This window comes from Lonchura striata, chromosome 13 (genome assembly GCF_050655825.1).
Source record: "Lonchura striata isolate lonStrDom1 chromosome 13, ASM5065582v1, whole genome shotgun sequence".
Lineage (NCBI taxonomy): Eukaryota > Metazoa > Chordata > Aves > Passeriformes > Estrildidae > Lonchura > Lonchura striata.
In genome coordinates, this window is record NC_140715.1 from 11193828 (window position 1) to 11217615 (window position 23788).

Below are 23788 nucleotides of genomic sequence, written 5' to 3' on the forward strand. Positions count from 1 at the left end.
CCTGCCCGCCCCGCCCCGCCCCCGGCCCCGCCCCCTCAAGCCGCAGCGCCGCTCCCGGAAGTGCCACGTGTCCGCAGTGCGGCTGCGCGCGCGCCCGGCAGTTCCGGTGGGTCCGTCCCCCCGCCCGGCCGGCGCCGCCACACGGACGGCACCGAGCGCAGCCGGCCGAGCCATGGCCCAGCAGCCCTACAGCAACGGTGAGTGCGGGCCAGGCTCGCGGGGCTCGGCGCGGGACGGGGCCTGGAGGGGACGGCTCCCGCCCCGGGGCGCTTCCCCCGGGCCCAGGCTGCCCTTCGCCCCGGGGCCGCGGCGGCCGGGGCCGGTGCCCGGGGGCAGAGCGCGGGGAGGGGTTCTGGGGACGGCCCGTTCGCTGCCCGGGCCCTGGGTTACAGGCGGCGGTGCCCTCCCTGCAGCCCGGACAGCCGCGGCCCGGGGCTGCTGACCCGGAGGAAGGCAGGAAAGGAGCGGCGGCGGGGCCGGCTCCCGGTGCGACCCCGGCAGCGGGGCCGAGCTGCTGTCGGTCCGGGCCCTGCCCCTGGCGTCACTGAGGAAAGCGCAGAGCGGCTCATCAGGCAAAATAAATCTTCATTCTGGTTTGTTTTAATGGCAGAAGTGTCCCAGAGTACATTTGTCTGTCGGTATGAAAGTGTCGTTCACAGAGCCCGTGTCGGGGCTGCCGGGGTCACACGCGCGGCTCGGCTGTCCCTTGGCCAGGGTGGGTCCTGTGGGTGACACGGGTGACACAGCCGAGGTTTGACCCTTTGGAACGGGGCTGTACATGTGGCACTGTGGTTATCGCTGAGCTCAGCCTGCGGCGCTGCGGGGCTTTCTTATCTTGTCATTCTCGTAAAGCCGACATTATCTGGTTCGCTGTGCTGCAAACTGGGAAAGTCTTGATTACTTTCTTCCCCTCAAAATGTATTTCTTTATAACGAGATATTGAAGGTGAAACTGAGCTTACTAGCCAGGATTAAAAAATTCAGGGCCAGCCTTGTCTCTGTCTGTTTTCGTTGCATGTGTGCAAATCTGTGCTGATGGAAGTGTCTCCTGATTTCGCATACACATCCTCTGCACTTGCTTCCTTAATTATACACTTGTGTGTTTCAGTAGCTGTGCTGCATCATAAGCAGTTCAGTTATAATGAGATCTTTTGATTTTTCTTCCCCCTCCTCCTGCACAGTGTGTTTATTGCTTTTCTTCAAAGTCATCAGCAAAACGACAATTTGCAATTAACTGTGTAGTTGCTTCTAGGGTCAAGAGAGTGGGAAGAGTATGAACATAATGTGGAGAGAGAAGCTGTGTCCTGGGAGCTTATGGTCTGAGCAGAGGCTGTACAAAGAGAACGTTAGCTAATGGAGTAACTGAGTGGGATGGTTTAGAGACTGGCAGTGCTTTATGTTTGCTCATTTCCCTAGTGTCAGATTAAGCACATAATGGAAGTTATGGAGAGGCAGCTGAGAAAGAGGAATTTCAGGCTATTCAGCTGTCAGGTGTATGAAAAATAAAGAACTGAAATGTAGAGTTATGCAAATTAAACAGTTGTTATGGTATGTTAGAGATAAGGTCTGGGTTACTGGCCTTTGAAATAAATTAAATTGTTCAAGCATGGGCTGTTCATAGCATTGTTTAAAATGTGTGTTGAGAGGATGCTGTGATCCTTGCTGTTTATACTAACACCAAAGCTTTATAAAACAGTTTTGGGGGTATTGAGTGCTGTAGTGGTGTGGCCTGTGAGGAAAGAAAACCGTCAACAGCATGATAAATTGTTCTATACCTGTCAGCCCTTCTTTTGCAACTTGTTGCTTGTGGAGTGTTTGCAGGTAACTCCCTGAACTTGCATGTCCACTAAGGCAGTAAATTGTCACAGCAGCACCATGTGCTGCCCAGGAAATTGTTTAGCACAGAGCTTTGGGTTGCTTAGCAACAACCTTCCTCTCCTTCATTTCTGTTTGTCTTTTTTAATAAGACCAGTATTCTGTACTCATTTAATTGCAGGTGTCTAATTTGCTTTCTAGTTGATAGATCTTAAGTGCAAACAAGAAGGAGAAACAATTCTTTTAGAATGTTTTGCTCTTCTCGTGATACCTTAGCATGGTACTTTGATGTCATGAGGTGCTTTAGGAGCTGCTGGGTTTGGAATCCATTGGGTCGAGTCAGATGAAGTGGATACTGGTGGTGGCTGATTCCACTGCATCTGTTGGGACATAACTTTTCAGTGTTTATCTTTGCATCTCCTTAGAGCTTGTGGCTGGCAAAAGTGATGTCCTGAGTAACTGGCTTGGAGTAGGGGACAGTGAAATTCTGCGTGGTAGAAAATATTACTTGGATCCTGGCCATCCACATTAGTACTTTGACCATTTTATAAAACCATCAAGCAACCTTCATGTATATTCTGGTGCTATTCCTGATATCTTAGAAATGTTAAATGGCCTTGTGTTGTGGAGGAGACTTTTGCTGTTAAATAGGTGGCCTTTCTTCTATTCCTAATTAATTTCTGTGATCTCAGAGTGTTGGCTGTTTTGCTGCTGTGCAAGTGAAGTAACTTCAGTCCACACAGAATTCCTTGTTTGCTTCCGACTTCACAGAAAACCAGCAGCATTTGGGGAAAGCTGGACAGCCTAGATACTCCTTGATGGGTCTCAGTGAAGAGGTCGGGTCAAGATGAGTATCTGGCTGCAGCCAAATAGCGAGTCCTGAGAAGTTTTTGTGCATTGTGAAACTCTTTGTAAAGGGGTTTTGTCCCTTAGTGCTATTTCTATAACTTTTTTTGGCAGCTTAGTGCAGAATTATTTTGGAAACATGACCTATTACAAGAGGATGTCAAGACTTTTCATCGTGCTTCTGACTTTGAAAATAAAAATTGAAGTTGGAACGTTTATATTTTTGCATAAAGTGCCATAGAAAATATCAAGTAGGTCAGTTTTTGATATCACCTCATTTCCACTGTTTTATCCTCAAGCAGGGAAAACAGTGTATAAGAGAGCAATCCAAATACTCTGATTTCTGCCTGGGATAGAATCATGCCCTAAGGTGAAAAATCAAGTTATTAAATCAATTTGTATTTGTTCTGTGTTTTTCCTACAGTTTATAGTGATGATGTTATATCAATGTTTGTGCAGATGCAGTCAAAAGGTTTGATAAGAATTCATAATTTTTAAAGTTAGCAAGTTTAATTGCCAGTAGGATTTGTAAATAGATTGTTGGAAACCCATCTGATACACTGCAGGGTAGTTTTTGAATGTTACTCATAACTGTAAGCATTTTCATCTTGGTGAGCTTTTTCTTTAAACACTCTTGATTTTAGAGAATTATTAATTGCAAATATCTATGGAGCAGCATTGTAAGGGCAGTATGGTATAACAGGATTTCCTAACTGAATGATAAATTGCATGTTGAAATTAATGGTTGGAGAATAATACTCCTGAAGTTAAGGTAAGAGATAGTATCAGGCTTCTAAAGAGCATTTTAAATACCTTTATGGAACAATTAGAAAACAGGGTGTAATAATAATACGGGGTGTACCTTTTATGCACGAAGAAGAGGCAGTGGGGATGAGGTCACTGGTGCTGTAGTAGTTATATGTACTTGTGCAATATTTGGTGAATTAACAGCTGTGTGTGACCCAGAGCCTAAGGTTTTCTAGGGAATGAGGAGCTGAATTATCAGTGCAGCGTTTGTCCTAAGAATTTCAACGTATTCTGCATTTAGCTTAATTTATTGTCAGAAATGTGTGAGTTACTTTAACTTGGAAATGTGATCTTGCTCACCTTTCAGAATTTAACCATGACATTCTAATAGGAAACCAGCCATATTTTTTTTTTTTAAATGTGTGACTGTGTGTGGAAGTTTCCAGTATCTAAATTGTGTTTTTAGGGGATGAGGAGAGCCACAATGCGACTGGCTGAATTGAATGATACAACACTGGGAAAGTGTTTTGATAGTTGTGAAGGAGTCATAGCTGGCTATGGCCTGCAGCATCTAGTGTGTTCTGCTCAGAAGGATTTCACTTGAAAATTGATAGTCTCTCTTCAGCATGTCCATTTTGTGGCAATGGTATGAGCAATCTGCAGTAGTAGATGGAGCTCTTATTGCACTGGAAATCCCATGGGATTCTGTCAGCCTGTTCCTCTGTAAAGCAGAAATCTGATGATGTTCTTGCCCATGTTGTTTACTCTTTGGAGAGTTATTAACCTTTTTTATTTTTTTTCTTCTTCAAATGAGTAAAACTTACTTCATGTATACCAACCAACATTTGCATACAGAGCATCATCAACTTGTCAAGTTTTTTTTTTTTCTGACTAATGAATTATTTTATGATAAACTTACCCTTCATTCTGTATTGGTGACCAGCTGGCCACTCACGTGAGCTGTATGTGTATGAATAGTTCTCATACTAAAATTAACTGCAGAAACTTTCATAGATTAACTCAGTCACTTGAGAAGTAGCGTGGTGACCTGTGCTGGCACTTGGCTGGCAGTGTCACTGTGGTAAGCTGACGTGTAGGCTGGTGTCAGCCATCCTGTGAAATGCAGTTCTTACGCAATGGATCTTCCGCTTTCGGTCTGCTCCTGTGTGCTGCTGTGGGACAGTGCTCCTCTGTGGGCAGCTTGCTTTTGGGGGTTTCTGAGGACTGGATGGGATCCTGTGTGAGTTTCAATCCAGGAGAATTGATGGTACTGGAATGCTTACTGGTTTCAAGGTTACTGTGAAATAAAACAAAGATATAAGTGTCAATAGCAAAATGCTGCTGAATTCATGTCCCTTGCAGTAGTACTTATGTCACACCTAATGGTTTAAATTTAAAATGGCTTGGAGACTAATAAAATCCTAAGGAACGACATTCACAGGAACATCTTTTATTTTCAGAAGTGATACACAGCACTGCCTTTCTAAAAAATATAGTTTTGTTTTTTTTCATTCCAGGCCCTGTTCAGAATCAGCTGATGCAGTCCCCCGATGGCCAGGGATACAGCCCTGCAGTTCCAGGATCGTACTCCCATCAGATGCCGGCAAAGGTTCCTCCACATCAGTCTTCTGGACAGTATAGCTATAGTGGCTCTCAGAATGTTTCTCAATTAAACAATTACCAAGGACCTGGCCAGACTCTCAACAGACCACCAGTGGCAGCTTTCTCTGGGTCACCAGTACAACAGCCAGGTCCTGTTCCACAAGTGCTGCCGCCTGCATTACAGAACTCAGCTGCTGTATCTTGTGCTGGGACCTTTCCTCCTGGAGCCAGCCCACCGGTGCTTTCAAACTGGCAGTACAGCCAGACTCCTGTGAGTCAGCCACTTGGGGGTCAAACAAGCCATTTGGCTCATGTGCCTGGGACAGGGTCAGCTCAGCCACCATCCTCATTACCAGGAAGTACAAATCCTGCAGGGAGTTATCAATATGCTGCTTCTCCAGGGGCTCCTCCGCTGCAGAACAGCTACATGAAGCCAGGTAATCAAAATTCTTGATATTCTACCCATGTCCATTTTTCAATGACCTTTTAAAATAATTAGTACAGAACTGACTCTGCAGTGACATTTTGCTTGTGGAAGATTGTTAAAACAGATACACCCATCAGAACTACCTGGATACTATCTCTGGGTTAGAAATGGAAGTTCTGTGCCCAGGGTGGGTGTTTCAGCTGGCTGAGCAGGTAACTCCTGAATGGCGTCCCATTGTTTTGGGATGCTGTGTGTGGGTGATGCTGTTTCTGTGATCTAGACCATTTCCTGGGATAACTGTTGGAGCATTAGTATGTTTCAGTCCAGGATTTTACCAGGACATCAGTCCAGTACTTGAAAACTAGTTCTCTTTAGTAAGCATGGTCAGTAACCACTTGATTCAGGTAATTTTCTGAATAGCATGTCAGGTTGATGCAAATAACTGAAGCACAGCCTGGAAAGAAAGCTGAAAAGCATTCTGTGCTGTTGAAATAGAGGTCAGTTCAATGGAAAGCTTCCTTTCCCCAAACATGTAATTTTCACATTTAATGATAATTCTAAGTCTTCAGAAAGTCTCTAAAGATAGGAGACTTTGCTCCTGCTGCTTTACTGCTGGTATATGCAATGGTAAGAGCTTTTCTAATACAAAATAGCTCTATTGTGCAACTTGTGATTATTGTGGAAACACAGTTAGTACTCAAGCTTCTCTTTGCCAAACTGCTGTATGTTGTTTGTTTTTTCTCACTAAGCATGCAAACAGGACTTATGTACAGAAATATATTCCATGTAAAAGCAAATAATTTTTCTTGTTAAGTGCTTTTAGCCTCATTAGAGATTTTTATTGATGCTAGTTTTTTTTGTTATATGCCTGTCTAATTTTCTTATGCTGTTCAAAATATCTTAAGCTTGCAGAATTTATTTAACTGATTCTGGCACTTAATTAGAATAAACAGTTAGTAGTTTGGAATTAGTGAGGAAAATGCAGAGAAATTTTGGAAAGTGGCATACGGAATGAGAGCAAGTGTTTGGAATAAGTAATTTTTATAGCCATTCAATCCTCCTGAGCCATTTCCCTGGTATGTTTTTTTTTTTTGTATAACAATGCTCACTTTTAATTAAAACACGTTGGATGATCATTCCGGACTAGGTTATAGAGTTGGGATATTTTCTGTACATCTTGAAATTCTTGCCAACAATAGCAACAAAGATCAGTAGATACAGGAACCCAGAATGAGAAAAGCATGATAGAAACAACCTGAAGTTGAGACCCTCTACCCACAGGTTAGGATTATGTATCTCATGCTGTTCAACCTCTGAATAACAAAAATACTTAGAATTCAATCTGTGCATTTTTGTAACAAAACTTTTATGAATTTTTCAGCTGGGTTAAACTCCTCCTAAAAGTTAATCTCTTTATAGGATCTGCACCTCCACCAGTGACTCAGCCTTTAACTCCGCTCCACCCTCCAAGGCCGCCTTTAGGACCTCCACCAGTTGGTGGTCCACCTAGGCCACCAGTAGCAGGACCACCTAGTGCACAGCCTCTGCTAAAATCAGCTGCAAACCAAGAAGGTAAGGAGCAATTTGCTCTTTATGTTGAATTCAAACACTGCAACTTGCTGTAATATGCAACCTTTAAAGCCAAGCACATTGTTCTATTAGAAACTCAAATTGTAAAATTGATTCTAATACAGCTAATAATTTAATCTGAAAAGAGTAGGTAAGGACCTGGAAAGAAGAAAAATTATTGTAAACAGACATGATAAAATTTAAGAAATTAACAGTTGAAAAGTTTTCCAAGTGCTGTTTTACATGGCCATGTCTGCTGGAGTTGGCATAATTTTTTTCCTTTTGTGTGTTGTAAAGTGATAGGGATCTCATTTCTCTGCATCCCTGACTACTGTTAGGACAGAAATCCATGTATGACTCCCTGTATTGTTCATTCTACAGGGAGAGATAAAATATGGACTTTGCAATTCCTTGCTATTTATGTAGCTGTACCGTATTCTTCTCTGTGTAAAATCGCTGAAATACACATCTTGCATTTGTTAGCATTCTGAAGGAAGTTACTGGAGGCTGTGGAGTGTCAGCTGTTGAAGACAGATACCTGACTTAGTTTTTCCTGTGGGCTCTGCACAAATATGCCATTGTTTAAGAACTCCTCAGGGCTCTGTATCAGACAGACTCTGGTTGTTTGGCATTTAGTGCCCATGCTAGATGGGGCTGTGTGTGAGCTGGCAGCTTTAATTTTACAAACACAGTTCTGTCAATGCTGTTGGTTCCTTCCATGTTCAGATTGACAGTTTCTCATGTGTGGTAGCTCTGTGAGCACAAAAATAGTATATTCAGATTTAACTTTGTTTGAAATGTATTAAATGCATTAGAAATAGCTTTTGCTTAGAAAATATTTTCTTCGTCGTGAAAAGAAACATTTCCAGAGCCCTGGAGAGATAAAAATGTTTCGTCTATGAAGCAGGTTGACTGCTGCTAGGAAGATGCAGTGTGTAATGCAAGTTCCTTTTTTTGGGTCATCTTTGAAGATTTTAATAAAAAACAGTAATAAAAATAGAGTACCTACTTGTCCTTAGCAATATATAGTTGTGTTAGTATATTTAGACATAGTTGACTTACCAAAAACTGTCCTTTGGGAGCACTCTCTGAGTCTCAAGGTTTTTCCTATCTTAGATTGAATTTCTATCTTGACTGGTATATTACTATGTCAGAGCTGTTACTGTTTGCTGAGTAGTAGTGAACTAAATGTGTAAGTGTAGGGAATTTAGTGTTTCTGTGAATTATCAGAGGGAAAAGTTCTTCAGGGTTAAGCTAAAGGTTACTAAGGAAACCTAAGCTACAGGTTACTAGAAAACTACAGCTAGCCTAAATAGACTTCCTCTGCTGAGGAAGGAGCATCCCCTGACCCCTTACTGCATGTTGGCTTGGAAGCTATAGCAAATCCCTAATTGGAAGGAGTCATAAAAGATTATTCAACCAGAAGGGTAGGGACTTTCGTTTTCCTTAAAAAAAAGACTATGATGCTCAAAACCAAAGTAAATTCAAACTATGCTTATCTTAATATTCTTCCAGCAAGTAGGTTTTTTTTTGCAGTTACCTCATTAAAACTTCTTCATAACTTGTGCAAATTTTCCCTGTTGTTTTTATTTAAAGGTGATGCCAGATCTGCTGCCAGTGATGGGTCTGTAGTGCAAAATAGCTACGATGCAATTGAAGGTGGTGGCCTCATGGGTAAGGCTTTTGGAGGAAAAATGGTTTTTATTATTATGGAACTTTTAAGAGTCTGGGAAAGATAGAAGCTTAAGCATTTATGTACAAACATATGTACTTGGTTCAATGCCTTTCTTGGAGCTAAATGCAAAATTTGCAGCATTGACAATTAGCATGTGTTTATTTGTGATATGTAAAGTAGGTGAGAGCCCTTTGCAAAGTTGACAGCAGCTGTATTTTTAAACTTAGAAACTAAACAGGCAGCTTTCCTGTTCTACTAATGCCTCAAGTAAGATACAGTTCTTCAGCAATTATCTGTCTACTCTGCTTCTAGCAACTCCACATCATTCTCCTGCAGCCCCGAATCTTAAGATGAGTAGAAGTGTTGGGTATTCTTACCCTGCATTACCTCCAGGCTACCAACATACTTCTCCACCTGGAGCACCAGGAATGAATGCATCTGCTTTGCAATATCCAGATGGATCAAAACATTTTCACCAGGTAAAATGGAAATGTCTGGTTTCTATCTCAGTACTACCTCTGCTGGGGGTGTGTGGATAAAGAAAAATGATGGTTGGTATGTGCTGTGCATCCCTAGGATGCTGCTTCTTTATTCCCTGCTTGGGCACCATTTGTTCAAGAGGACAGACATAGCCCAGAATTAATGCTTTTGTCTGTGCCTTGGTACCAGTTTGGAAAAGCTCTGTGCCAGCTCTTTGTGAAGTGTTCCACCCTCAAATATGTTCAGGATGTTTCTTTTGAAACTTTCAGCTGCTTTTGGCATGTTTCTCTTCCGTGGCTTTGTTATTGTTAGCTGAAGTGTTTGGTTTTTCTTACACTGAACATTCAAAGTGAACTGACCAACACTTTCACCAGCTGAGCCTCTGTATTTCAAAAGTTTTATAGGCAATCTATGCTTTTTTCCTTCTCATAACTCTGTTATGTTACATGTAGAATTCAAGTTCATGTGACAACCAGCATTTCTAAATATATTTATACAATAGCAATTAGTACATGAGCAAAAAAAACCTGAAAGGGATATAGATGGGGTTTTAAACAGACTGTGGGTTTCATCCAAGTAGTTGGTGCTAATTTGTGAAATTTGATTTGACTCTAGCCTGCTCTGGGCACTAATCACTTAACTGCATCAATGGCTGGCCTGAGTCTACAGCAGGAAGGGTTAAGACCTGTGAATCTTCTTCAAGAAAGAAATATTCTTCCTACCACCATTTTGAAGGCTCCTGTCCCCAACTTGCATGAAGATATCCAGAAGCTCAACTGCAATCCTGAGTAAGAGCATGCATTTGCTATAATACATCAAAATAGAAATATAAATTCCTGCTTATAAGCATAATTTCACTAAATACTTTATTAATTTTATGAGTAGAAAATATTGAAAATGGGCTTCACTGTTACAATAAAGACAGTGTGAGTGGGTTTAACTTTGAAGAAGGGAAAATAATCTTTGTAGAAAGTATGAGGAAAAAGTTGTTAACATGGCAGCTATAGATAGGCACAGTATACAAGTTTTATGCCTGGGAGTGAGTATGGATGAGAAGATATAAAATAGGAGTTAATTCAATCAGGTGAGGTACACCAAAAAGATTGTGCCTGAGGAAACATGGGTGACCTCTGTATTGAAAAGTAACCATTTAAAACAATGGAGTAAATGAAATTTCAAACAAGAGACTGGCAGTTAGTTAATTATTCTCTCTGAGGAGACCAACCAGACTGTGTATAGCCAGGGACTTCTGCTTTGCAAATATTTTTATGGTAGATAAAGGAAATAACAGCGCCTTTGTGACGTTGTTCATGCAAACAAGCTGGACAGGATTTGCAAAACTGCCACATACATCTGCACCTGCTGCTAGGTGCTCAAGACTCCGAAAATGATTGTGGGATTGTTTATAGTTACTGTGTTTTTAAAACCACCTTTTAAACATTGCTGGTTCTGATTTATTCCAAAATAACATTTAGTATATAAAGATTTATTGCAACTTTGAATATTGTTAGGCTTAACTTTGACTTGAGTGACTAAAATAACATTCAGTTCTGTGTAAAGAACATTTGTGTAAAATAAGAACTCAAAGTATGTACTGTGGGTCAAGCTCAGAAACAAAATTATTTGACAGACATAGAGATCTTTCATCTGGAAACAGAAATTCACCATTAACAGCTCTAGAGAAATATACTGTACTACTGAAATCATAATTTATTTGAAAGCCTCTGAAAATAACCCTTTGTCATCCATGTAGGTTGTTCCGCTGTACCCTGACTAACATTCCTCAAACTCAGGCCTTATTGAATAAAGCCAAACTTCCTTTGGGGCTCCTGCTTCATCCTTTCAAAGACTTATCGGTATGAGAAATATTCAAAACTTTACATGCTGAAATATCAACTATGCCTTTACTAGAGTCCAGACAATGGACAATGAATTATAAAACAATGACAGGTATCTTGTCCCAGAAGAATTACCATAGTAACTGAGATTTCCTTATTCCATAAGGATTGCTGTAATTTTTCTCAATTATTTCTCCCTACCATATTTAAACCTTCAGGTCTCACTTCTTATTAAAAAAGAAAGCCTCCAAAACCTCAAAAACCCAGAAGCTTAAAGGCAGCACAGAATTTGGACTGTGGTAGAAGACAGCACCTAAATTCCAGGTTGTCACATATCAGTTGTAGTTATTAATTTCAAACCTAGTATTAATTCTAAACTCAGGACTTGACAAAGTTGAATGGATTTGGATGTCATGAAATAGCCAGAAAACTTTGAATTTAGCAGTATCTTTCTTAAACATTGGGTTTTTTTCTCAGTTTAACTGATTTTTTCAAACATGTGGGGTTTTTGCCCCCTCTGTTTTTTGATCTGTATTGGGTGCAGGACTTGATCTTAAACCATCAGTGTAAAATTCAAGAATTTAGAGGCTTGGAAAGGGAACCTGCACAGTCAAATACGTTAAGAGTTCAGTTCCTACCTGTCTTACTAAGGAATTGCAGTGATACTGTGAGGATGCAGAAGTACTCCTTCTTTCAACAAGGATGCTTTGCCTCCCTAGCCAGCTCAGTGTAGGTGGTGGTGTTACCACAGATGAGCAGCTGCAGGGTGAGGATGCTTTAAAACAGGAAGCTTTTCCTTTCCAGCAATTGCCAGTGGTCACTTCCAGTATTATTGTGAGATGCCGTTCCTGCCGGACGTATATCAACCCTTTTGTCAGCTTCCTAGACCAGAGGAGATGGAAATGCAATTTGTGCTATAGAGTCAATGATGGTAAGTTGTAGATGTGCTTGAAAGTGTTGCAATTAACCTTTCTCACCTTGGCCTTTGAGGCTGGAGTGTTGTTGGTCACATCAAGTAGGGGGATTGTTGTCAGTCATGCTGGGAGTCATGAGAAATGTTTCCCAGTGACAGTGGTGTCCCTAAAGAAACACCATGAGCCCAAGTAGTCCCTCACAGTACCCTTGCACAAGTGTAACAACTCCACTGCCTGGTATAGTTCCCCATGTGGCCCAACAGCCACAAAAGAGTTGATGTATTTGTTTTAAAATGTAGCACAGCCAATACTAGTGTGAAATACTAATTTATAAACTTATCTGTGTAGTTCCTGAAGAATTCCTGTATAATCCTGTGACAAGAGTTTATGGAGAACCTCATAAAAGACCTGAAGTCCAGAATGCTACTATTGAGTTTATGGCTCCATCTGAATACATGGTAAGGCTTTATTTACTTATTCTCTCCCTTTGTTTTATTTTTAGAGGGAAATCAGAGAAAGCTTTGTTTCAGAGGATGCTTTCCAGTTCAGTAGAACAGCTGTTGCCTTAAGGAGTGTATCATGGGGAGGACCTTAGAGTTCACTTCTAAACATTTATGATGTCAAAGTTGTTCTGTATTTGGAATATGTAGGTATTTTGGGAAGAAAACTAGAATTCTGGTATTACCAAATAAGAGGCAAATGCATCCAGAAATTTTAGCTATCATCTGTGTGCTGTTTTAGCAGTTTAAACTTGGAATAGAATGAATAAACCAAATCTAACAAATGCTATTTGAAAATGAAAGGTAATCTTTTCTTTGCTCAGCTGCGTCCACCTCAGCCACCCGTGTACCTCTTTGTGTTTGATGTCTCTCACAATGCAGTGGAGACAGGATACTTGAACACAGTCTGTCAGACCTTGTTAGACAATCTTGACTCGTAAGTACTTTTTTCTTAAAATCTCCAATTTTCATTCGCCTTAAGAAACTTGTGATAGACACCAACATGCCAATCCTTTCTGTCTGGAAGACAAGTTTTCTAGTGTGGGCAAACAATGGCCAGTGTTGTGTTAAAGTGGGCCATAAAGCTGTAGTCTTTTTCCCCTCACAGCTACACCAGTATAAAAGGTAATTTTGAGGCTTGATTTTCAGTCTGATTCTTTCCTATATGCTTCATAAATCCCCAAAAGAATGTAAGCATCATGCTTATCTTTTGAACTGTATTTTTTAAGAAGCTGAAATTTAGATAAGTATTTGCTGAAAAGAGTCATACATCTAATAAACTTGTCATAAAATGCATACTGTTTGAATTTTATATAAACACTACTTGGAATTTTGCAGTTTATTTATTCCTTTTCTTCCACTTCTGATTACCCTCTTAAAAGGTTTTCACCTGCCTGCTAGTTGACTCTACCATGAGCTACTTTTTTGTTGTGGCTTTTTTTCTTTCCAGAATGACTTAGTGAAGCTCTTGCAGTCTAACTGTTAAACTATCTGCTTGGTAACCACCACAGAGAGATGCAGTGGATGTTAAAAAAAAAAAAAAAGCCTGCAGAAATGAAATTTCATGTTGTTGAACACCATATGTCTCATTTTCAGGCTTCCTGGGAACACTAGAACAAAAATAGGCTTCATAACGTTTGACAGCACAATCCATTTCTACAGTCTTCAGGAAGGTCTCTCTCAGCCTCAGATGCTTATAGTTTCAGATATTGAAGGTATGCAAAAATAATTTTTGTGATCAGTACCTATTAATGACTTCTGGTTATGACAGCCTTTAAAAATACAGATCTGGTGGGAGTTTCTAGATCACACCATTAGTCTCTCTAGTAATGACTTTAGAAATACCATATTTTGCAAGTTTGTTTATGAAGACATCTCCCTCATGTCTGAGCAATGCTGTGGCTGCTCATGACTTCAAACATGAAGACAGCTTTCCTAACTTCTAGTTTAATTTGTACAAATCTCTAGATTCCTCTTGAAATCCCTAATACTGATGCTAGATACTTTTATATAGATTTTCTTGTAGCTGGTGCTTAGTGCTTGTCCTGCCTTTTGTTTCAAATCACCTTTCACTGGGTATTATTGGGCAGGGTAGAATGAACACTGGAAATATTTGCTATGTGATTTTATTTAACAGTCTTGATGTGATTTTATTTAACAGTCTTGATTACCCTTCAGCCCTGTTGATAGCTGCACTTAACATGGGATTCTAGCCACAGGAATGCTTATGAGGAAAAAAAAGAAATCCCCATAATTATGTTTACATGGGTTAATACACTGATACTGTGTATTTTTTTCCCATAAGTATGATGGTTGGCAAATAAAGTCAGGGAAAGCTTGATGTGTTTTTAAAAGATAACTCAAACATTTTTTTCCCTTTCAGATGTGTTTATACCAATGCCAGAAAACTTATTAGTAAATTTGAATGAAAATAAAGAGGTAAGAAGCAAGGACTTTTTTACATAACTAGTGACGTTTACATAATTGAGGAGGATATGTTTGGTAATGTTTTGATTAATTAATGCTCATTAACACCAGCTGTTCAAATGCCAGGTTTGAGGCAAGAAAAGAGGTCTTTTATCTATGTCACTGTAAGTTCTTGCCAACCTGAAACAAGACAGTACTTCAATTTTTCTAGGACTTTTAGAAGTGTTAATACTTGGTTATGTTCAGCTATCGGTCTATATAAAGTAGAAAACCTTCATAGGCCTAATACTGTTTTCTCACTTGTAGCTAATTCAAGATCTGCTGAGGACATTGCCACAGATGTTTACCAAGTCCCTGGAAACTCAGAGTGCTCTGGGGCCTGCATTGCAGGCTGCCTTTAAACTGATGTCCCCCACTGGAGGTAGAATCACTGTCTTCCAGACACAGCTCCCGTCTGTGGGAATGGGAGCACTAAAGTCACGAGAGGAGCCAAACCAAAGAGCAACAGCAAAGGTTAGGAAAGCAAAAAGGTTGAGAGTTTTAACAACTCTGTTCTGTGCATGTAGGTGGTTCTGGGATTTCCTCTTCTGGGTTAATTTTGTGCTTGTCTTGCTCCTTTTAAAGTGGCAGGAAAAACCAAAAGAAAAACCAGACAATATAAACACAAAATAATTACTTGATTTTTTTTTAAGGAAATATTTTTAATCAATGATGGAGAATTGATTGTGTCTCTGAAAACAGACAATAAATGTATGAATCTATTTTAATTACATTTGTATTTTGTAATACTCCACTGTGTTAACAGGATATACATCTGACACCATCAACTGATTTTTACAAGAAGTTGGCCTTGGACTGTTCAGGGCAACAGGTTGCAGTGGATTTATTTCTTCTTAGTGGGCAATATTCTGACTTGGCTTCTCTAGGTACGTCATATAAAGCTCTTTTGGGGCATGTAACTCTTGTATTTTGAGAAAATGCATAGAATCTATATTAATATTTAGTAGATGAACGTGATTTGAATTAAACTAGTGTGTCAAGATACAAACTTGTCCTTGCAGGGCAGTGACGGTGAATAGAATGTGATCTTTTAAGTCTTGATTTAACCTACTTCTTTTCGTGTCCTCCCTTAGTGACTCAGGATTCTTGTGCTACTGATGCAAGTTGCAGAAATAGTTTCTTCCTTTTTTATGCCCTTTTAACCATCAGTGTCATTGCCTTTAGAGCAAGTTTTATTAGCATTTTAATTATTTTTTTTCTATTTAACCAAACTTTCAAGTGACAGTAATTTCAGGTCAATGGAAAACTATTTCACACCTGAAATTTGTCACATATTAGAATATACAGTTGTATCTACATTTGTCTCTGTAGGCAGATCTGTAACTTCGTATTTGAGTGATTTGCAGGTGTGAACAATTGAATACTTTAAAGACTGCAGCAGCAACTGTCTCCACTCTCCAATGTATACTGGTTTTGTTTCAGGTTGTATATCAAGGTATTCTGCAGGTAGTGTCTACTACTACCAATCTTACCATCATAAACACAACCCTGTCCAGGTGGAGAAACTGCAAAAGGAACTGAAGCGATATTTAACTAGAAAAATTGGGTTTGAGGCTGTCATGAGGATAAGATGCACCAAAGGTCTGAATTCACAAAAATCTTCTTAGACTTTTGCAGGGTGAAGAAGAGGGAAGTGGGTGTTTGCTACTCTTTGGGAATGTTTTCATTGGTATTCTAGCTATTTTGTAACCTCAAATGATTAAAAGGTAATGATCAGAAAAGTAAAATTCAGTACCAGGGATAAGACAGGTTTTTTTTAACACTGTATTTGCAGTGTGTTTTTTGGCATTCAGGTTCCAGTTTATAATGGTCAAAACTGGGAAAATTTCCTGAACTATTTCAGCAAGGGACTGTTTGTATAATCTAGATACTCTCTACTACTCTGCATTGATTTGCCTTGCTAATTCCCACTTTCTGTTAGGCTTTGTAGATTCTTTGGATGAGTTGTCAGCTTGCAGTGTTTACCTTTCTGAAGATAATGTATTTCATTGAGAGGGAACTTTCCAGTACAGTCATACATATTGATGGCAGATCTGTATATAGTGCCTGTACTTCACAGCTATAGGACCCATACTGATTCATTATTGTCTTGTAGGTCTTTCCATTCATACTTTCCATGGGAACTTCTTTGTACGATCTACAGACTTGTTGTCATTACCCAATGTAAACCCAGATGCGGGATACGCTGTGCAAATGTCAGTGGAAGAGAGTCTTACTGATATGCAAGTTGTTTCTTTTCAGTCAGCTCTCCTGTACACCTCCAGCAAAGGTAAGGTTAGATTGAGCCAGCAGTGGCTTTTGTAGTGTTGCTTCATCAAACAAGCATGGAGGTTACAGTTGTCTTTCCTTGCAGGTGAAAGACGAATTCGTGTCCACACTATGTGCTTACCTGTTGTCACAACGCTGAGTGAAGTGTACCTGGGGGCAGATGTGCAGGCCATCACAGGGCTCCTAGCCAATATGGGTGAGTGTGCTAGGAGCTTGTGTGGATATGTGTGGATTGTATCCTTAAAGGTCTGAGCAATAATCCTCTGGATTAGAAGAAAAGATTCTCCCTCATTCTAAGAGTGCTTTTGAAGTTGCAATCCTAAGAGAGTTTAGGTTTTAATGCTTGGCTTAGGTGAAGGATCAGTAGAGCTGTGTGTAATCACCTGGGCTTAGGCTCAGTGTGGTGCATCATAATGGGCCCCCAGCTTTTTTCTGAAGCACTTGACTTCCCCTAGAATGTAGTAAAAGCTTAAGCTGCATCAACATATATGATAACATGAAAGAAGTTCATGTTTGTGACTGTATTCCTGCCAAGGGAGGAGCCCCTCTTACTTGAGCCTTGCACTCTTTTGTCAGCTGTGGACCGCTCTGTTTCCGCCACGCTGAGCGATGCTCGGGATGCCTTGGTCAATGCAGTGATCGATTCTTTAGCTGCTTATCGCTCCTCCGTGCTGAGCATCCAACAGCCAGGGCTCACAGCTCCCTTCTCACTGCGGCTCTTCCCACTTTATATACTGGCACTCTTAAAACAGGTAAGAGGGGAAGGGAAGCCAGGCACGAGGATGATTGTCTGGCAGGTCAGCCTGAAGTCAAAGGACAGTTCTTTGATGGGGAATGATTTAGTTCAAAAGTAGGAATTTAGAAGTGTGCATTAAACCAAAAGTATAAATGTTTTAAGCAATGGATGGCAAAATAATAAAGACACTGACTAGTGAAGAGAATGTGTCACGGTACTGATAGCGTTTTCTCAGAAATCTCAGTTTTGTGTGTATCTGGAAATGCAGATCCACACAGCAGTTCAGTGTGGATTAGAAGAGAGCTGGGTGTGGCAGAGAGGGAGTTGGCTGGCTGTTCTTGCAACAGGTTTAAAGCATTTCACAGTATTTGATCAGTGTAAGTATTTTTAAATTTAATTTCCCTGAACTGATACTAGAAATAACATTTAAGTGTTGGACAGACTGGTTTCTTGGTTCAAAAAGAAGTTTTGGATTCATACATCTTGGTTAGGAATTAACCAGCATGTTCATACTGAGCTTTTTCATATGAAAGGCTTGATAAGCATTTGATCCAGTCAGGTGGGAGGAGTGAGCCCTACTTTGATTTATAGCTTTTTTTTTTGTCCCAGCAAGCCAGGACTATCTCTTTCTTGTTAATACAGACCTAAGATTGTGTACATTGAAACCAATTGTAAACTGCTCCAATATTTATGCTTTTAAATTTCATCATTTTTGATGAAGTAGCATTTTTGAGGTCTATGTTAGTATTTTAGGGTGCATTCATCTCTGTAAGAGATAGCTTTCATAGCTGTAAGAGAGGACTGATGGTGCCAGGTTGAGGTTAGTTCTAAAATCCAGAAATGTTTGATTTCTATGTGAAACACTGAAGAGAACTATGGAGAAGTAAAATACAATGAGAAAAGACTTCGGGTACATCTTTAAAACTTAAGCAGTAGGCAATGTGTCTTATCTTGCTTTGCTTTAATGGTTAAACTAAATGCTTGGTTGTTTGCAGAAATCATTTCAAACTGGGACAAACACACGTTTGGATGAACGCATCTTTACCATGTGTCAGGTGAAAAACCAGCCCCTTGTTTACCTCATGCTCATGACACATCCCAGTCTGTACAGAGTTGATAGTCTCACAGATGAGGTGAGTCTTGGCCTTGCTGCATAATCTGTTTGATTCCAAAGATCTATGTGATGTGAAAGTAAATGTGTTAGAAATCTCCCAAGTTTTCCATATTAAAGCTGCATAGCTAAAATGCAATGTTTCGTATTTCCCCACTTGTTGCATTTATGCATTTGTTATTTGGAACTGGATTGATGAATTCTGGAGAAGAGCTGTGTTTTGCTATGGATGGATGGGGAAAGTTTTTTCCTAACTTATTTCACCCTTGCCTTGTGTCATTATCTTGTGCTATAAAGTCACATATACATAAAGACATCATAATGTGGTTTTTGTCCCTTTGTAGCTTCCTTTATGTTAAAATATCAAACAGTTTTGAGAACAGGGAATGTTTATGTAAAACCCTGAATAATTTTAGAAATCACATCTTTGGTACATAATAAATCAGATATTCCAGTTCTAGAAGTAATTAACTAAAATACATTTGATGACATCTACCCTTTCTAAATAAAACATTAAGATTTATTAGTAAATTACTAATTAATAAAGTAAATTATCACTTTAAGTGATCAGAATGGCTTGAGCTAAAGTGAAAAAAATGGTCCAGTTCCAGTATTCAGTGTAATATATCCTCGTCTTATTTAGTGTTATACTCTGGTTTTTTTTCATCAAAATATGAACCACTGTTTTCCATCCTTCTTTTAGGGAGCTCTTAACATAAATGACAGAACAATACCTCAGCCACCCCTTCTCCAGCTGTCAGTGGAGAAGTTGAGTAGGGATGGTGCTTATCTTATGGATGCTGGGTCGGTAAGTTGTGTGGTGGGGGGGATTTAAAAAAGTATCCAAGTTTACTTGGTGTGTTCTTTCTGAGAACCCAAAATATGTATGAGACTGCTGAGGTGTGTTTTGGGCTTGATTAATGTTATTGTTGGGTTTCTTTCAGGTGATGTTTCTGTGGATTGGGAAGAACTGTGGGCAGGGTTTTATCAGCCAAGTCCTTGGAGTTCCAAATTATGGCTCAATACCACAGAATATGGTACGTGCTTGCTCTGCACATCAGTCATACATACAGCGCTGCCAGAATATCATTTGCATGAGAATTAAATTACACTACTCGGATATTAGCCCTCTAGTGGTATAGATCCAGATCCAAGAAAAGAAATAATTGCTGTTACCTCTTGGAGTTTCCCCTCATGAAGACACAGTAGGAAGAGGCTGACAATGATTGAGTTTCTCAGACCTGTGGGAGCAGACTAAGAACACTTGCAAATAGAGAGCACCATGGGTTAGTGGGAAATCCTTTAGTTTCTGCAACAAAACAGGAATCAATCACAGCTCAGTCATCACCATTCTGACAGCTAATTGCTGAAAGGAGTTTAGTGCTCTTGACTATTTCAAGCCCCTTCAGAGAAGACAAGACTGAAACTATACATCACAAAACAGATCTGTCTGGGTTTTCTTTATACCTAATGAGTTGGACTATTTGAAGTGTTCCTTATACTGTTTTTATGAAAAATTTGTATTAATGAAACCCTTTGGCTTTTAGACACATCTCCCAGAACTTGAAACGGCAGAATCCATCAGAACACGAACTTTCATTTCTTGGCTGAGGGAGCAGAGACCTTTCTTTCCTATACTATATATAATAAAGTAAGTGTTTTTTAAAAGTCTCTTTGCTTCTTCAGCAACCTGTTAACAATACATACTTGGATATCATATACTGAACTTTCCTAATGGAATTCTTAACAATAGTGTGTGCTGTGCTTGACAGATTTGACTACAGATATGACTTATGAGTTGTCTCCAATTAGAATTTCAAAAGACTAAGAATAAATGTCACAGAGGAATCTTTAGGCAATGTCAGATAAATGAAGTAAATGCTGGTAAGAGCACTTATTAGGATTAATCACTACTGAAGACTATTTGAGATCCTTTTTTTGTATGTCCTTAAGCTTTTGAAATGTCTTGCCACTTGACCTGTAATTTTATTAGTGGATGGTAGCCCATGGCAAATGTTAATTCCACTCAAACACTTATATTTTTGTTTTTAAGGGATGAAAGTCCATTGAAATCAATTTTTCTGCAAAATATGATTGAAGACAGAACAGAATCAGCCTTATCATACTATGAATTCCTCCTTCATATACAGCAGCAAGTGAATAAATGAAACACTAGCCTCTGGCTTACTTCTTTAAGGAAAGATTTTGCAGTAAAGAATGATTGTGCTTGTAGTATCTTCATTAAATCTGTGGCCTGAGGCAGTTGATGAGAAGTTCTCACTGTGATTTCAACGAACTAAAGCAAATAAAGGACCACATCTGAGACTCAAATGTGCAACTACATAATATTGTACCTTAAAAATCAAACCGTTGGAACTGGTTGAGCACCTTTAATTTGCTGCAAATTGTGTTTTTACTGTAAGTAGTTGCAGCATGAAGTACATTTACAAAGGCAATACTGAAAAGGTGAAATACATTTTGTAAAATAAAGAGTTCTTTGTTGTTCAAAATGTATATTTCTGTAACTGTTTTGGTTTTTTTTTGTTGTTGTTGCTGCTAGATATAAAACCTCACAATACTGATCATGATTTGCAGGGAAATTCTTTCTAAGTGCATCCAGTGATTGTAGACAGAGCATCTCAATGTTCAACTTATTGCTTAAAGTAGCAATGAAAGAAGTGTTCATTGTGAAATGAACAAATGCTTGTGAAGTGTAGAATCCAGTGCTTGGATTGGATTATGGCTAATAGGACTAAAGGTAAGCTTAACCTGGATAAGGTGGATGAATTTCTTGAGGCTTTTAATAAGTCAGTATTCTAATTTTAAAAACAGTGGGGAAAAGTGGGCCCTACATGAGGCAGATTTTAAAAAGTCATTGGCTGAGTTGGCAGCAAAGGTAGACTTGGATTGTAAGCTTTGCTTTTCTTCAGTAAAAAGAATAGTTTTAATATCTACTTATGAATAGTGTGGGAGGGGAAGAGCAAGGAAGGCTATCTCAGATTTTGTTTGGTTTATGTTCAGTAGACTTTTAGGTCTTGTTTACTTTAAGTGAATGTTGGGCCCCTCAGATCTGGTGTTTCTGAAGCAAGTTTGTTGGCAGCACTTCAGACCAAATGTTGGTCTGCAACAATGAATATTCTGACATTCAAATTGGAAATTATTTTTCCAAGAACAAAATTATTATAATGAATTTGAAGATATGTATATGGTTGCAGACATGCCTGAAGTTTTTTAAAAAAAAGGTGTTTTGCTGGAGCTGTGTAATGAGCCCAGGTCCAAGGCCACTGTGCACCAAATAAAAGCTTTAAATATACTCTGAGATCCTGCCAGAGCTACAGACCGAAGCTGACAACGGATTTGAAGTAAAAGCTTGTATACAAAAAATATTTAAATAATTTTATAGAGGTGTATTGATAATTCTTTAGTTTTCAAGATTAAGCTATCATTGATAGCTACCAATGTAAAAAGTTTTTAAGTTACTGTATTCCAATGCCCATGGAAGTGGTACATATGGAAAAATCTTGGTTTGCTTTTTTTATTTAATAGTGGTAAGCTTAAAGGTCTTTCAAACCTACTTTGTGGGGCAAGTAACTTGAAGAGGTAAAACACTTGTGAGTGGTCAAATGTACTGTGCTTAGGACTTTTGGAGATAAAAATGTCAGTAGGGTAAACTTTTGGGTATACATTTGCTCCCATTTCAGGCTGTAGCTGCTTGTAATTGTCAGGATTTGCCTCGTGACAGGGGAGGAGTTGCTTGGGAGAAATTGTTCTTGAGCACAAGAAGCTAAAGTTCAGAACAATGGCTAAAACAGCATGAAAATAGTATTAAAGAACCAATTTAAGCTTCCCTGTCTGCTGCCTCCGTAGCAAACAGGAATATATTTACTTGAACTGCTTTTCAGAGAATTGCACAGTTTCTAGTCATAGTGAAGAGATGTCTTTTAAGCTTTGCAGTCTGATTTTTTTTCCCCCACAGGGAGAGGGAAAGGGATCTCTTCATTTAAATCATAAATGGAACCTCTGCACTTGCATAGGTTCTGCCCTAAACCTTGTGGTTTTGGGTATATTATCACTCAGAAGTTGAATTGAAAACCATCCTTACATCAAATAGCCCACCCAAAGTCTATTTCTTACTGTGACTGTATTTTGCTACTATATCCCTTTTTTTTAAGACACAGAAATACTGGAGATGGCCTCATTGCTTTATGTGCTTTATGTACACCAGACTAATGGCTGAAGATGTCAGTCTTTGTGGCAGTTAACAAGTTTGAAGATGAGTCCCTAAGTTTTAGAGAGCAAAACATGATAAATGAGTCAGATGAACCGTCTGGGAGTTCACTTCAGAAGAAATTATTGAACTTTGTTTATTCCCTTGCAGGGGGGAAGGCCTGCTGGTTCACTTGTACTGCTGTAATGGCAATACAGGGAACATGAACACACACACTACCTGTGGTTGCTTTTTTACATACAATTGTAAAACGAGGACACTGAAGATGGACTACAAAAATAGGCAAGAGTGGTTCTGCTACTTAGATCTCAGCACCACAACTCCACCACTATAAATGTGTGGTGAAGGTGTCTCTCTTTGTAGTCACTTTTTTTTTTTAATACTATTTCTTATTTTGACACATAAGTGTTCAGCCAACATTGTTACCATCCATTTTACTTTGCTTTCATTACTGTTTTTAAATTAATATATTTGAGTCTAAGTCCATAGACTATGTTGCAATAACTAGAATGATTCACTTTTATTTAGAATTAATTTCTTAACAGAATTTAATCAAAGATGCAGAATGGCTGTTAAGTTAAGGGACCATTAAATGTGATTTTAAGGTTCTGTTTACTATTATGGATGTAATCCTTATAGTAAATTTAATTTTGTAAACTAGTGTATAATATTGTAATATTAAATCTTTGTTCTCTGAATGCAAAGATTTGATCTTCAGTATGAAGTTATAAATCTTCCCCCTTCTGAATTTGAGACAGGATTTACTTGTCCTCCTTTTTACAGTTTGTAATTTTCACTGTTTTATTCCTGTAAAAAGTCATTTATAACACATGCAAATGCTTATTTTATCTGTGCTAATTTATCAGATTTGGCTACTCAATAAAATTAATTGAAAGAACTCATGCCAGTCCATCACTCTTTTCTTATAAATAAAAGTAGAACAATGTATTTAATTGAGAGAAACACCATGTTGATCACAGGAGCTTGCTGACAGTGATGGCTGGAATTTAGCCTTCAGCAACATCCCAAGATGGTGATCAATTTCAT

General features: G+C 39.2%; 1 protein-coding gene across 1 annotated transcript; it reads left to right on the top strand.

Moving 5' to 3' along the window:
• The first annotated feature begins 39 nt into the window (after positions 1-39).
• Positions 40-23643, top strand: SEC24A (SEC24 homolog A, COPII component). The gene is made up of 23 exons (XM_021549426.3): positions 40-197; positions 4925-5446; positions 6856-7008; positions 8602-8679; positions 8993-9159; positions 9776-9948; positions 10914-11016; positions 11803-11929; positions 12261-12370; positions 12736-12848; positions 13508-13626; positions 14295-14350; positions 14645-14851; positions 15144-15264; positions 15821-15979; positions 16494-16667; positions 16752-16862; positions 17243-17418; positions 18398-18535; positions 19217-19321; positions 19458-19550; positions 20061-20164; positions 20567-23643. Exons 1-23 carry the CDS (start codon positions 173-175, stop codon positions 20679-20681), a joined length of 3249 nt encoding a protein of 1082 aa, XP_021405101.1. The 5' UTR covers positions 40-172; the 3' UTR covers positions 20682-23643.
• Positions 23644-23788: the final 145 nt, after the last annotated feature.